This window comes from Oculina patagonica, unplaced genomic scaffold (assembly GCF_052425735.1).
Source record: "Oculina patagonica isolate OP01 unplaced genomic scaffold, crgOcupat unplaced180, whole genome shotgun sequence".
Taxonomy (NCBI): Eukaryota; Metazoa; Cnidaria; class Anthozoa; order Scleractinia; family Oculinidae; genus Oculina; species Oculina patagonica.
The window spans coordinates 1-14,085 of NW_027557847.1; the positions used below are offsets into that span (position 1 = coordinate 1).

The 14,085-nt window shown below is 38.8% G+C and overlaps 1 protein-coding gene across 2 annotated transcripts; it reads left to right on the plus strand.

Annotated features, from left to right (window-relative positions):
• The first annotated feature begins 5,954 nt into the window (after positions 1-5,954).
• LOC144640090 (schlafen-like protein 1) lies at positions 5,955-12,484 on the plus strand. 2 transcript variants are annotated; one of them, XM_078499309.1, is made up of 7 exons: positions 5,955-6,035; positions 6,789-6,886; positions 7,484-7,556; positions 8,654-8,765; positions 10,510-10,612; positions 11,380-11,463; positions 11,932-12,484. In XM_078499309.1, the coding sequence occupies exons 2-7, from the start codon at positions 6,794-6,796 to the stop codon at positions 12,016-12,018; spliced, it is 552 nt and encodes a 183-aa protein (XP_078355435.1). In that variant the 5' UTR covers positions 5,955-6,035; positions 6,789-6,793; the 3' UTR covers positions 12,019-12,484. The 2 variants fall into 2 exon arrangements, with proteins under 2 accessions (XP_078355435.1, XP_078355434.1); XM_078499308.1 differs by lacking the exon at positions 5,955-6,035 and having other exon boundaries at positions 6,774-6,886.
• The last annotated feature ends 1,601 nt before the right edge of the window (positions 12,485-14,085 follow it).

Sequence of the window (14,085 nt, forward strand, 5' to 3'; positions counted from 1 at the left end):
GTTTACATGATTCCGGAATGACTTTCATTCCGGAACGAGTTCATTCCATCCCCATACATTTCTCTGTATCTGTTTACATGATACCGAGACGAAAGGCAAGTCATTCCGGTTTTTTATTCCGGAATGAAATTTTCGTTCCGGAATGACATCTCATTCTGGTATCATGTAAACACGAAACGAATTTCGTTCCGAGATGACACCGCATCTCATGAAACCTCAAACGGAGGCCACAGTTTGAACTCAGAGCGAAAAACGGTAATGATATTTCCTGTTTAGCCCAAAGAAGCAGCCCTACGGTCAAATTTCTCGTTAAAATTGCAGAATTGGTCATAAATGGGGACAATAACATGTTTGCGCGAAACACGCGCCATCTTTGTTTTTGATCTCGCGCGAAAACCACGCACGTGAAAACGCCTAGGTTGAGCCGGTCGACTGTTTCATGTGAATGCAGAACGAACTTCATTCCGGAATGAGTTTCGTTCCGGAATGAAAGTCATTCCGGAATCATGTAAACAGGCCCTTAGAAATCTTTTAAAGTCCTTACACGAGAGACGAACGCCTTTTGTGCTACAAGCATAAACGGCGTTCACGTGGGAGGCTAATGAAGACTGTCCAGTTCTTTGAAAGCCCTTGAATTTTGGTACGAACACGAAGTTGTAATTAAAAAGTCTCAATGCCTTTGTCTGTCCAGTTAGAAAGTATCAAGAATACTCCTTCTGTTACTTTTACGTGAACTTGATGTGACCCTTGACGCCCCTGTCATAATAAGCCCCCCTAATATATCATGGTACAACTTCCTTCTGAACTACCGAAGTGGTCTTTTACAATTAAGGCCTGGCTAAACTAGGAAACATTGTTGCGAACGCAAATGTTTCCCAGTTTAGCCTAGTCCAGTCCCTGAACTCTCTCTTCCACACGCCCTTTATAGGGGTTGAACCCAGGCGCGCGAAGAGAGAGTCCAGGATAACTTGCATGCGCATGCGCCAGTATTTCCCCCAAAATTCGGGGGAAAACCATATTTGGCAGTCCTTTTGAAAACGCGCGCGCACAGATGGCGAGTTTAACTACGCGACCGTGTACTAAAGCCCCAGCTAAACGATCAAACATTTTCGTCCAACATCGTGTTTGTCGCACACAACATGGAGTGGCTAAACGAGCAAACAATGTTTGATCAAACATCTACCAAAGTAAGCCCACATGACGCTTTGTGCGTATTACCGCTAGAATTATGGCGCGACGTCACATAGATTCGGTTTCTGATTGGTTGCTTTTTCCCGCTTGGGCTTGCTTTGTTTGCAGAAGTGGCTAAACGATTAAACATTTGCCCTTTGAAGCAAAATGTTGGATGAAAATGTTTAGTTTAGATCAAACATTTTTTTTTTTTTTTTTTTAATTAATACTTTATTGACACTCAAAATAATACAAACAGAGTATATAACAGTTTTAAATAACATCAATGTTAGCAAAAATAAACTTAAATACACATAGAACAAGGAAAAAAAAAAAGATACAACATAGGAAACGATTGAAAAGCGGTAATTTTAAATATATATTAATGTATCGGCTAAAAGGAAAAGGAAAAAAAACAAGGAAAAAAAAAAGAAAACGAGATTCGAGGATATCTAAACGTAAATACTTAAAAGTTAAAGGAAATTCTTCCACTGCTTATTAAATTCTTCGAGTTGTTTATTTTTTATGGCAATTTGCCTAATGGTATCAATCCTGGTACCGAAGAAAGGGGGAAAGCTGTCAAAATTTATACTTGTAGTTTCGTCTTGAAAGCAGCAGAATATAAAGTATTTAGCGACAAGTGTAGCGTAATTTAGGAGATCTTTGTACTTAGTGTTGTTGTGCCAACCGTATAGTATATTACGTTCATTGAGTTCGAAAGTCTGATTAGTTTTTTCACACCACCAAACTTTGAAAGCATTCCAGAAAGCGGAGACTACATTACACAGGAAGAGCATATGCGGAAGCGTTTCTGGCACAGCCTGGCAAGCGCGGCAGAGATCGGACTCAGACAACCTCGCGCGAAACAGGAATATTCTCGTTGGAAGGATGTTTTGTATAATTTTATACTGGAACATTTGTAATTTAACTTCTCGCGTTGTTAAGAAAGGCATCATATAGACATTTTTCAGGCTTTCTTTAGTAAAGCCATAACGTAAAATTTTAGTCTCAGCTGTAGGTGGTTGGAAGAAATGGTCTAGGATGGCTGCGTAAGCAGAGTGAGTAGTGATATTTTGGGTGGGGGGTTCAAGCATGTCAACTGGATTATGGTTGGGGGGATCTGTTAATTTAAGTTTGCGCCGCCAACTAGCGGGGATGGAATTTATTAGTCCAAAATATACGGTAAAGGGAACATGCATCAAAAGTTTTTGCTGAAGTTTGTCAATGGATAAAAAAGTAGAGTCAACATCAAGAAGGTCGTGCAGGCGTAAGATTCCGTTTTGAAACCAGTGTTTGAAGAAGATTGTTCTTTTGTCCATTATTATATTGCTATTGTTCCAAATTATTTCATTATGGATATGTGTATTGTCATCAATAAGATCTGATCTGTAGTCTTGCCAGTACTTCAGTACCGAGCAATAAAAAGGAGGCAGGTTGTGTAACTGGAGTAACTTTAAGTCATACCGGCATTGTGATAAAAAGGAAAGGCCACCTACTTGGCTCAGCAAAAATTCTGGTATGGCTTTCCAGCCAGCATCAGAGTTTTGTTGTATCCTTGGAATCCACGCGATTTTTAGGGCAGATTCCATTATACTAAAATCTATCATCTTAAGACCACCACTGCTTTTCTCACCAATAATTGTGGCTTTTTTTATTTTCGGAGGTTTACCTTCCCAAATGAAATTGAAAATCAGATTGTTGGTTTCATCAACAACACGGGGTGGTACGTACAGGTTGGAGGCGTTAAAGATCAGTTTTGACAGTGCTAAAGTTTTTACAATGTTAATCCTACCGATTAATGTCAGTTTTCTGCATTTCCATACATTCAAAATTTTTTCCATGTTGCGTATCTTGTCGCCAAAGTTTAATTTGTCTGCTCTAGGTGAGTCATACGAGAAAAAAACACCAAGCGCGCAAATAGGTTCTTGTGGCCAGTTAAAATTGAAAGGGGTATCTTGTCTATCTTTCCAACAGCCCAACCACATAGCTTCGGTTTTTGACGTATTAACCTGTAAACCAGAAGTAGAAGCGAAATTCTTTAGCATATGTAGTAAATGTTCTATTGAATTGAGGTCGCTTACAAAAACGGTGGTATCGTCCGCATACATAGTGGATTTTATTTCTTTTTCTCCGATTGTGATACCTTTAATGCGATCATCACGTTTGATAGCTCTGGCAAATAGTTCAAGGCCAATAACAAAAAGTAAACCTGATAGTGGACAGCCCTGTCTCACACCTCGGTTTATTGGGAAAAAGTGTGAAGCGTGCCCGTTGTTTATAACGCAGCTGGAGATATCAGTGTGAAGAGTTTTAAACCATTGTAAAAAATTAGCGCCAAAATTAAAATGAATAAGGACCTTTTCTAAGTAATGCCACTCAATGGTGTCAAACGCCTTGCGAAAGTCAAGAAATAGGGCAATTCCTGGCAGATTTGTTTTGTCGGTGTAGAACATAAGGTCTTGTATAAGCCTGATGTTTTCGCCGATATAACGCCCTTTTACATAGCCTGTTTGGTCAGGATTTGCTAGCTTCGGTAGAACCTTTTCTAGGCGCTTGGCCAAAACTTTAGTGAGGATTTTGTAATCCACATTTAACAGAGAAATCGGTCTCAGATTTTCCAAAATTGTTTTATCCTTATTCTTTTTTGGGATAAGAGAGATAATTCCGCGTCTTTGGGATATTGATAAAGAGCCATTGTGGAAGGCATAGTTAAAGCTACTAACAATTGAGCTTTTCAGTTCCGACCAGAAGTATTTTAAAAATTCAGCAGGCAGTCCGTCTGTACTGGGAGTTTTATTTGCAGAGAAACCCTTGAGGGCAATAAGTGCTTCTGTTTCTGTGATAAGACCTTCGCATAAAGCTTTTTCATCTTCGTTTAAGGAGGGAGTATTATTTGGATTAAAAAATACATCGTTATCCTGTGAACACTGTGGCGGAGATACATGCGATTTATAGAGGTTTTCATAGAACTTTTTTTGTTCCTCTAAGATGTCAAATTGACTAGTTGTGAAAGAGCCGTCGCTCAACTTCAATTTAGTGACTAATTTTCTTGAATAATTTCTCTTTTCAAGACCATAGAAATATTTATTGTTACGTTCACCTTGTTCATGCCATCTAGCACGGCTTCTAAGAATTGTTCCACGAGTTTTGTAGGCTATTATTTTTTGCGTTTAGATCAAACATGGGAAACCATTTAAATGCAATGTTGAGAGAGGCGGCTAAACGGTCAAACATGCTCTTCCAACATGATGTTGGACGAAAATGTTTGATCGTTTAGCCGAGGCTTAAAGCAGGATCACCGGAATAACCGGCTTTAAAAAGCCTAGCTTTGCCGTCAGTGTCTGCTGAAAGCTAACGACCAAAACATAAAAATCGCTATCCGTCAACTATTCCTAGTATTTTGTAGCTGTTTATTGGATTGGTTTTGGATGCAATTGAGCACAGTTTTTTTTCTTGCATTTATTCGCGCGCTCGGTCGCATAGTTGAATTCGTCATTTGAGCACTAAACACAAATTTTGCTTGCAAAACACATGTTGCCCAGTTTAGCCACCATGGAAACAATGTTGACTAGTTTATGCGAATGCGTGACAGTTTGTTTCCTAGTTAGCCACACGGGAAGCAAAACATTTTGTTTGCTTCCCTCTAATTTAGCCACCTAGGAAACATGACAAGGAACAATGTTGCCGCAACAATGTTTGCTAATTAGCCAGGCCTTTAGGCTTCCCTCTTATGAGGGTATATGAACGTGAAGTTAAGCGCCCCGCCCTTATAATCAGCGGTCTGCCTCCAATAGCTAACGTGAGTTTGCAAGGACCACCGTGACAAAATAGAAGTACCGGATCCTCTAACTGTAGAGGATCTAATTAGCTATAACTAAATAACGAATAAAGAAAAAATTGCAAGACCGATTCAACGGTTTGGGACTGTATTGAAATTCCAATATTTCGGAAGGCACGACCTTCCTTCTTCAGGGTCTTACAGAGAATGACTCTAAAAGTTAAACGTTACAGATATAAACGTAACCTTTAGAGTCATTCTCTGTAAGACCCTGTAGAAGGAAGGCCGTGCCTTCCGAAATATTGGAATTTCAATACAGTCCCAAACCGTTGAATCGGCCTTGCATTTTTTTTATTTGCCTCCAGTAAGCCCTCTCCCTATACCTAAAGCTCCCAATTAAAAATAAAATAAACGACCAGGGTCCCGAAAAGGTTTCGCACCCGGAAAGCCATATCAAAATCTCAAACCTTAAGGACCCTTAAGCCTACCGCACACTAGAGCATCTAACCTGAGATCATGCCCTCCCTCGCTACTCTTTGCAAGGGGAAAAAACGCCTGATCGCAGGTTATAGAGCATCTAGCTGAGCTAACCGCCTCGCGTGCCGTTTGCTCAGCAGATTTCTCTCGTGTGCGGACCGTTTTTCGTGAGAATTTTGCCTCGCGAGGCCTTGAGGAAAATATCTATCGTGTTTGATACTTTTTGCCTCGCGAGGCAAGATACTCAATGTGTGCGTACGTGCGACATGAGAAACTTGCTCTGCCAGATATATCAACTGACCAATATTAAAACACACGCAGAATGCTCACGTGCTTCAACATGGCGGCTTCCGAATCAAACTTGCTAAGCACTTTCCTCACTGTGTGCGGCAAAATGTGCAGTGAATAAATGGCTGAGCAAACAGACACGTGAGGAGAATAGCTCAGCTAGTTGCTTCCCTGGGTTGGGTGACCTGTGTCGCCTGCATGGCACTGGGAACTACCCAATAAAGTTCCCGCTTTTCGAGATCGAGTTCAAAGCTGAGTTCATTCATTGACAGTTTCGACAGCTTGGCAGTTCTGTTTGGATTCAGGCGAGTTTTATGAACAGGTAAAAACATCGATATCAGTCAGAAGTTTTAGCCTTAAGGTTTAATAATTCTTTTCAAAAGCTGGACGAAGGCTTAAGCTGACATTACGAGCAGGGAATCTCTCAGATCGAACGAATGAACAAATGTGACAATTTCAAAAATTTTCTGTGCTACAGTTGTGGATATACTCTTCTAGGTAGGGATCTTGGAGCGATTTTAGAATACCGGGCCACTTATTTACATATCTCTGAACGCTTTTTTGAACGAAGCATATAGAAACAAAAGGAACCATTCAAATTCAATGAGATCACTAACTATGACGAGATGCAAATATACTAAAGTGGCCCGGTATTTTACAGTTTATAATTAGCCAAGATGTCTGCTAAAAAAGCTTTAGCTAATTTGATCCGTCAGTTAAAGCTTATTCAGTTAGTCCTAACTAATTTAAATTATTGTTCATTAGACCTGCGAGGGTAGACCGTAAAAACTTCAGTTCACTTGCCAAAGGGGACAAAGGGGTCAGCTTCCTCCCCCCCCCCCTGCCAAAGATAACAATAAAAATGTGGTAGGCCCCCAAGAATTCTATTAGAAATGTGTTTTCCTCTAAACAATTCTGTGCAATTTCTGGAATGGACCCGCAAAAGAATATCATTATTTTTCACATTAAATTTTTCACATTAAATTCTGATCTTCCCCTTTACGAATTCTACCCTCACGTGACTATTAAAAAAAAGCTCCAAATGTAAGTTAAAAGGAAAATCTTTTTGTTGTAGTTGAGATGCGCAAAGGGGACCATTACAATAGGAAAGACGATGGACGAGTGTATTTTTATTTTCCAAAACTGGGCTATCCTTCAGGAAACTTTAAGCAAGTAAGTCACAGAATAATCTTGAGTACCCTTAAGCCTGGTTCACGATTGTACAATGCATGTGTTGCTTCAGAAAATATCCATACCCCTCCCACAGAAGATTTTTTGGGTTGACTCACCCTCCCCTCTGGAAATTCCAGTTATGCCCCATACTTTCCTTTTAAAGTTTCGGCTTTTGAGACCCACCTTGAAATTTCCTATTACCTTCCACGGGGTAGGCATGGATATTTCCTGGACCTGCACAATAAGCACAAGCTCAAGAAAACAGGTTTCCCTTCTTAATGTGCTTGTGCCTTTTTTACATTAGTGTGAACTGGCATAAGATAAGCAGAAGCACTAAAATTTCAAAAGCACTGCATTTGTGTGTGCTTGTGTGTATTGCAAGTGTGAACATTCTTGAAGTTATGTTTGTTCTTGTGCTTATCTAATGAGCTTGCACCAGCCTTAACAACGTGTGTGATTACTGGTGAGTTGTCACCATTCTTAAATGGATGTTGCATTTTTCTCCTAAACAGACACTTTTTCTGGTCCAAAGGGTCCCCATTGACAAGAGGCTTGATGGCTCTCAGTAACTGTATGCCAACCATCTTATCATTTCAGGTCCTTTGCAAATATGTCAATGCTCTGTTAAACACCAAGGGTGGAATGCTGGTGTTTGGGGTGGAACAAAATGGTAAGCTTCATTTGTGAAGGTGCACTGCTAATCCAGGGGCAGATCCAGGATTTTTCTTTGTAGAGGTTGCACCACTAAGGAATGGGGTATCTGACTAGTGTCATGAACAAATTTTAAAAGCAAATAGGAAGAAGAAGGTCATCTCTGGGGGGGGGGGAGGGGGGGGGGCAAATCCCCTGCATCCTCCCCGAAGTTCTTTCCCAGTAATCGCTAGTTAATCATACCCTTTTAGTATGCTTCAGAGACATGTCAGGCTCCACTGTATCTTGAAAGTGTGAACCACCTGGCTGGGGACTCACTAAGGGTGTTCTCAACAAAATGTGAAATATTTTTAGCTGTCTCATTTTCTTGGTGATGTAGACCGATGAGTCATGAAAAATGGTATGTTTAAACAATCCAAAAAAGCTTGAGCTACACCAAGTTTAGTCTCCCTCGCAGCTGTTTTTAGTGTCGTCACGTGACGCTCCTCCACACTAAAAATGGCTGTGAGGGAGACTACACCAAGATTAGTCTCGAGTCCCCCCCAGGACAAACATTGCCCGACCAAACTTGCCTGCTATGCCACCGTACCTTAGTTTACCAAAATGAAATGGTTATCAATATAATCGTATCTGTAACAAAATTATCAAATTTGATTGGCTCTGCATGCATCTATTTGTGGCATAATTGCCACACAATCATGCGGGTGTCCAATTACAGGTATCTAATTTGAGCAACTTCAAATTGGATACCTGTTATTGGACACCCACTTTGATGAGTTCTTTCTTCTGTTTTCCTACTGTTTGTAAAACAGATAGAATATACCTTTGACTTTTTCATACAGAAAAGCTTCTTAAAGACTTCCTTACCTCATTGAAAACTTGTTATAGATACGATTATTATTAAATGGACCTCATGCTGTACAATCGGGGAGTAATCATGCTCATAATTCACATCTGCCTCATGCTGCACACTCGGCCGATTTTGAAATTACTTGCCCATTTACTCCTGGAATTGTACTCTACTCATTCAACTGAGTTACTGTTAGATGTTTTCAACAGATTACGCAATTGTGGTTTTGAAAAGAAAATTTACAGTGGTTCTGCCTTTATTTTTAGGAAGAATCACTGGGTGCAATATTGTATCTAGGGCACAAGAAGACTTATTTAAATTGGAAATGGATAACGAGGTCAGAGCAATTCGACCAACAGTGTCGCCAAGCCTCTGCAGGTAAAAAAAAAAAAAATCCAAATTACTTAAGGTGACAGTGGTATCTGATTTCTCAAACCTCCAAGGGAAACATGGACAGGTTCATGATCAGGAAGTCATGATCAGAATGTTATTGTTTGAGAAATGAGGGGGGGGGGGACTGCAGTGTTCAACTGAGAAAGAAAACCACTTATCGGCGAAATGTATATAATTATAAACCACTTATAGTTTAGGAGGTTTGAGAAAATTGAGATCCACTGTACTTCATGTATCTTAGCGGAGCTCCTGTGCACGAAGCGCGCCAGGGGAGCACCATGGGTAAGGAAATTTGGTAAACCCATGAAGCTGAAAAAAAAATTGGTTATTGAGTGAGCGTACACATGTCCCCCGCCCACGCCTACAGACTCGGGGAGGGGAAGGGGAGTCACAAGGCAACCCCACCGGGGGGAGGAGAATGTCATCTTATCATATCCCAAAGAACATTGAGGTAAACGATGGCTAAATATCTTTGATATTGGTCATCCATGTCATGGTCAATTGACAACTGTCAAAACAAGGTATCCGCTGACCAGTATCACACGACCTTATCGAGGTCATGTTTTTTTTAAGCTGACTGCTTACCAGGTTATAGTTTTCCATTGAATTGGGGGGCTCAAATCTTACTTGTTTTATCCAGGGTAAAGACAGGACTTGTGAGGGCAATTTCTGCAATTGGATTTGACGATTTATTTCGGCTATGGATCTTTCTTGAGTAGAACATTTACTAGAACTTCAATATACGTTTAAAAATTTCAATGACAGTATTTTCAAGGAAAGTATTTTCAGAAAACTTTAAGAACCTGAAAATAATTTGGAGCTTCGCTTTTAGGCTTGGCTAAATCAATATATTTAATTTGTAGGTATTAATTAAAAATAATTACGGTATGTTATAAAGGCACGGTGGCCTAATCGTTAGTGCACCAGACTCTGGATTGAGTGGTCTAGGATCAAGCCCTGGCGGGGGCACTGCTTCGTGTTCTTGGGCAAGACACTTCATATTATCATTATGATATTGCCTCTCTCCACGCAGGTGTATAAATGGGTATCGATGAATTCAATGCTGGAGGGAAAACCCTGCGATGGACTAGCACCTCACCCAGGGGGGAGTAGAAATACTCCTAGTCACCTCATGCTAAGGAAGCCAGCTAAGCTTCAGCCTGATGGGCCACTTAGCCCATATGCAGAATTAACCTACCATTCTTTAATACTGGCAATAATTATTATATGGAAATTATTAACAATCAAGTTTAACAATACATTACTTAGAGAGTGTACATATTCAAGTACCCAGTAATTAAATTTGCTTACTTCTCCAGCAAATTTTTCCAGCCAAAAGGTGAATAATTATCCTGCCAATCATTTGCTTGATATTTGCAATATCCAATATTATTGTAGTATTTATGAGCTGTCAGCAGGATTTTAGCCAGGTGGGAGTCCAGGAGTCCTATGGACGGCCACTTTTCAGAGAAAATTAATATGAATTAACTGTATACAGTGGTTTTTTTTAGCCAATTTGGAAATCTTTAGATACCTTAAAATTGCACTCATAACTGCAGAAAAACATCTTGCATGCTCTTCAGGCCCTCCTATGGGGACAAAGTCAGGCCTTTTAAAAATTTTGGACTCCCACTTTTTAAATCCTGGCTAAAAGCCTGGCTGTCAGTTAAGAACATAATTGTACATTAATTTATTTACCGGTAATATATTTTTTTACTTTTTTTCAAAGGTTTGTCTTTACAAGATTAGATGGTTCTGACAATCTTTTCCTGTTGGAAATAAAGATAAGTGCAGGGCCAATAGGTGAAATATTCATGAACTCTTCAGAGCAGGTGAATCAAACTGGCTTTATCTGGATCAAGCGCTCTAATGTAAATGCTGCAATCTGATTGGCTGAGCTATTAATATACACCATCAGCTATTTAACAACTATTCCAGGAGCGCACATTGGATATGAGATGGTAGAAAGCCAACAAGGTGCGTAACGCCGAGTTGGCTATAACGATCTCATATCCAACAAGCGCAAGTGGAATTGAATTGCAATATTTGAGCTCCCAAGCTGTTTTCGTTGACACGTATCGGCTACCATGTTTGTGGTAAATGGTATATGAACTCATATACCATTGCCTGTTAACCAATCAAAACTCAGGAACTGCAATATACCATATGATTGCTAGTTTTTAATAATAGTAGATATTCATCCTTGTCTTATGGAATTATTCACTGTCAGAACGCAATAATTTTTTTTTTTTTAAATTTAAGGTGGCTCTGACACTGCTTTGAGAATTTTTTGTCATATCTTAACATGCTGATCATTAGTCAATTATAAAAAATGGGGGTCACTGAGCTTGTTTTCAAGATAAACAGTGACATAAAGAAAATGACCACAACCTGTTCAGCAGTAATTGGACATTATTTTGTTTGATATTATTATTATTACAGCAGCAACTGACAAAGATTTGTTAGTATTGACCCATCGATCAAATGAGTATAAGAGCTGGAAACCACTACGAGCCTCCTTAAGAGATGACAGTTGATTCAGAGGTGCCGGAAATGTGTCCTGGCTAATCATTGTAACAGTTTTTTTTGTTTTTTCCAGGTTTATGTCATCAGGAAGAGACAATTGTTTGGTCCTTTGATTCCTCAAGAAATAAAAGACTTGGTGATTGCAAAGTATAGAGAGGTAAATAATTCTAATGTTTCATATATTTAAAGTACTGTAAACTTCCGGTTATAAGCCCCCCGCTTATAAGCCCCCCTGGTTATAGGCCCATCTACCTGGAAACAAAAAAAAACATCCGATTATAACCCCCCCTCCCCCCCGGATATAAGCCCACCTTTACCGGATGACAGTACTGAACAGGGCTAAATGTTGCTTTATTATCATGATTATGCGTTTTTAACTTAAAAACGTATTTCAGTCAACGCTCCTGTGACACTTTTCGAAACGATTTTTAACCGGAATTCTACGGTATTCCTTAAAATCATATTTTCTACCCTGGGAATACACTGTTGGAGGGGGTGAGAAGGTTTTGGTCGGTCTTTGGATTTGGCCAAAAAAAATACAGTCAGCTGTCTCTTAACGGACACCTCTAGTCTACAAGACATTAGGGGTGATTGTTTACTTATCAGATCTTATTTCTTTAAACAGGAAATCACTTCAACGTGCAATTTCCTCTCTCCCAAATCAACAAATCACACAGAGGAGACTGAAAAACAAGAAACAAAAAATAAGTAGTATGGATCAGTTTAAACTCATCCGTTGAGTAGAACTGTAATCATCGCTAACAAGAGGAGGATCTGCTTTCCACAGAAATTGCGGGACAAAATTGTAACAGAATCTCCCTCCAACATGTGTAGTCATTGTTCACTGCGTCCAGCCACATTTCAAAGAATACATTTAAAAACATTAAAAATTGTTTTCATGAAAATTAATTAAGTTTATTCACTTGAATGTCATAAATAATGCAATAAATATTTCTTGCTTCCTAAAAATGGAGCTTTTGGTATCAAAAGTAATTACAAATACTTCACTAAGTTAAACGTGGAACATAGTTTAAGTCCAACTGGAGTAAACATTCAAATATTTTATGCTCAAAATTATTTCACTCGGTGGCTTAACTGTAACATGGATATGAATAACTAATAGCAATAATGATTTCTGGACATCAAAATACTGCTTGAAAAAACTTGAAATTCTAGCTTGCCCTTCTGGAAAAAGCTTTCAGATTTTGCTTGTACAGATCAGTTGCAATCCTGTCTTGGTTTTCTACTTTTTGTGATTCCGTGGGCGGACGACCTAAGCCTAACTGCGCAAGCAATCAGTACTTGTACCAGATTTTCAAGCCCTACCAACCCTCCAAGTTGCCTCCTTAGTCGCCATGGCAATAAAAATTTCAGAGCTGGGAACAAAATTGGAAATGAAGTCACCAGACTGGTGACCAAAATTGAGAAGAAGGATTGAAAGCATGAGCTTAATTTAGCGACTAAAATTTTTCAATGGCATTCAAAGTAAAGCAGTCGGGGGGCCAAATTGCCTAGTGAAAAATGGCCTAATAAAAAAATAAACTTGGATTGCCTACATGTATGTAGTGTAGATTAAATAATTATACTTAATTTGAGCTAAAAAAAAATTTCCACATGCACAAGAGACTTGTAAGGTTTCACCCTGATGACATAGTCTACAGAGTTCTGTGAAATGTTTAATAATTATTGGTTGTTTCCAGCTTAGTTTCGAATTTTTTGGCGCAATTTTGTTACAACTAAACAGAGGTAAGAACTTCATGGAACTCAGTAAAGCTATGCCATCAGTGGGAATTTTTTTCAAGATAAATCTCAGCTAGCCTCTTGCAGGTATTAAAATTAATCAAACAAAAAAAGAACTGCTAAGACTGCATTCATAAAAAAATGGTCACCTTGAGTATTGTTACAGTTATTTGGACAGGATTTTCATAGAATTAGTGATATCTAAAAACAAGAATTTAGAAAGTATGTATCATCTTGTTCCGTTAAGTAGCTTTAAAGGCCACACCTTTTTGCAAGTTAATTAAAATAGTTATAGTCTAATCGAGTGGCGACAATAACGGTCTCTACATTTAAACTACATGTAGTTACTTCATTTGTAAGAAATCTTTTGGAGAAAATATGCAATAATTTAACACTCTTTACTGTCAGCTTAAAAGATATTAAACAAGTTTATAATGATGTTTTTGTGATGTCATTACAATAATAGTACAATGTACTTAATAGTAGAATCCTGATTTCTTGAACAAAAATAATATTTAACAAATAGGAAATAATAACACAAAAAAAAGTAAGAAAAAAAAGTGTTCAACTGAGCATATCCACGGCAAATAACTTTTGGTTTAAAGTTACTGTATTTATTCGTTTAAGCGCCCTGGGCGCTTATTAAATTTTTGGACCTTGAGAGTGGGCGCTTATTTGAGGTGGGCGCTAATTAATTTTTCACCGATTTAGCAATTAGTACGCTTATTTTACAAGAAAAAAGTAAATGATAACAGAAAGTGAGGATGTCCAAAAGCCAAATTTTTACTGATCCTTGAAAGTTTCTGTAAATTATTGAGAAAGCTTGGTCTCCGGGGTAGTCTCTTGGTAGTACTTAGTCAATTTTACACCTCTCATTTTACTTCTCCCGTGCATGTCAATTTTTTTAGGAGGTGGGGGTGGGCGCATATTAACTTTTCCTACCTACAGGGTGGGCGCTCATTCGAGGTTGGGCCCTTAATAGAATAAATACGGTATTTGAAAGTTAAAAATTCAAAGGTTTAAGAAATCAGGATTCTGT

What these genes read in the sequence shown, in the direction of transcription:
- LOC144640090 (XM_078499309.1), top strand. Translation starts at nt 6,794, where the DNA reads ATGCGCAAAGGGGACCATTACAATAGGAAAGACGATGGACGAGTGTAT. An exon ending in CTTCAGGAAACTTTAAGCAA is followed by an intron (nt 6,887 to 7,483) that starts GTAAGTCACAGA and finishes TTATCATTTCAG; the next exon opens with GTCCTTTGCAAATATGTCAA. An exon ending in GTGTCGCCAAGCCTCTGCAG is followed by an intron (nt 8,766 to 10,509) that starts GTAAAAAAAAAA and finishes TTTTTTTCAAAG; the next exon opens with GTTTGTCTTTACAAGATTAG.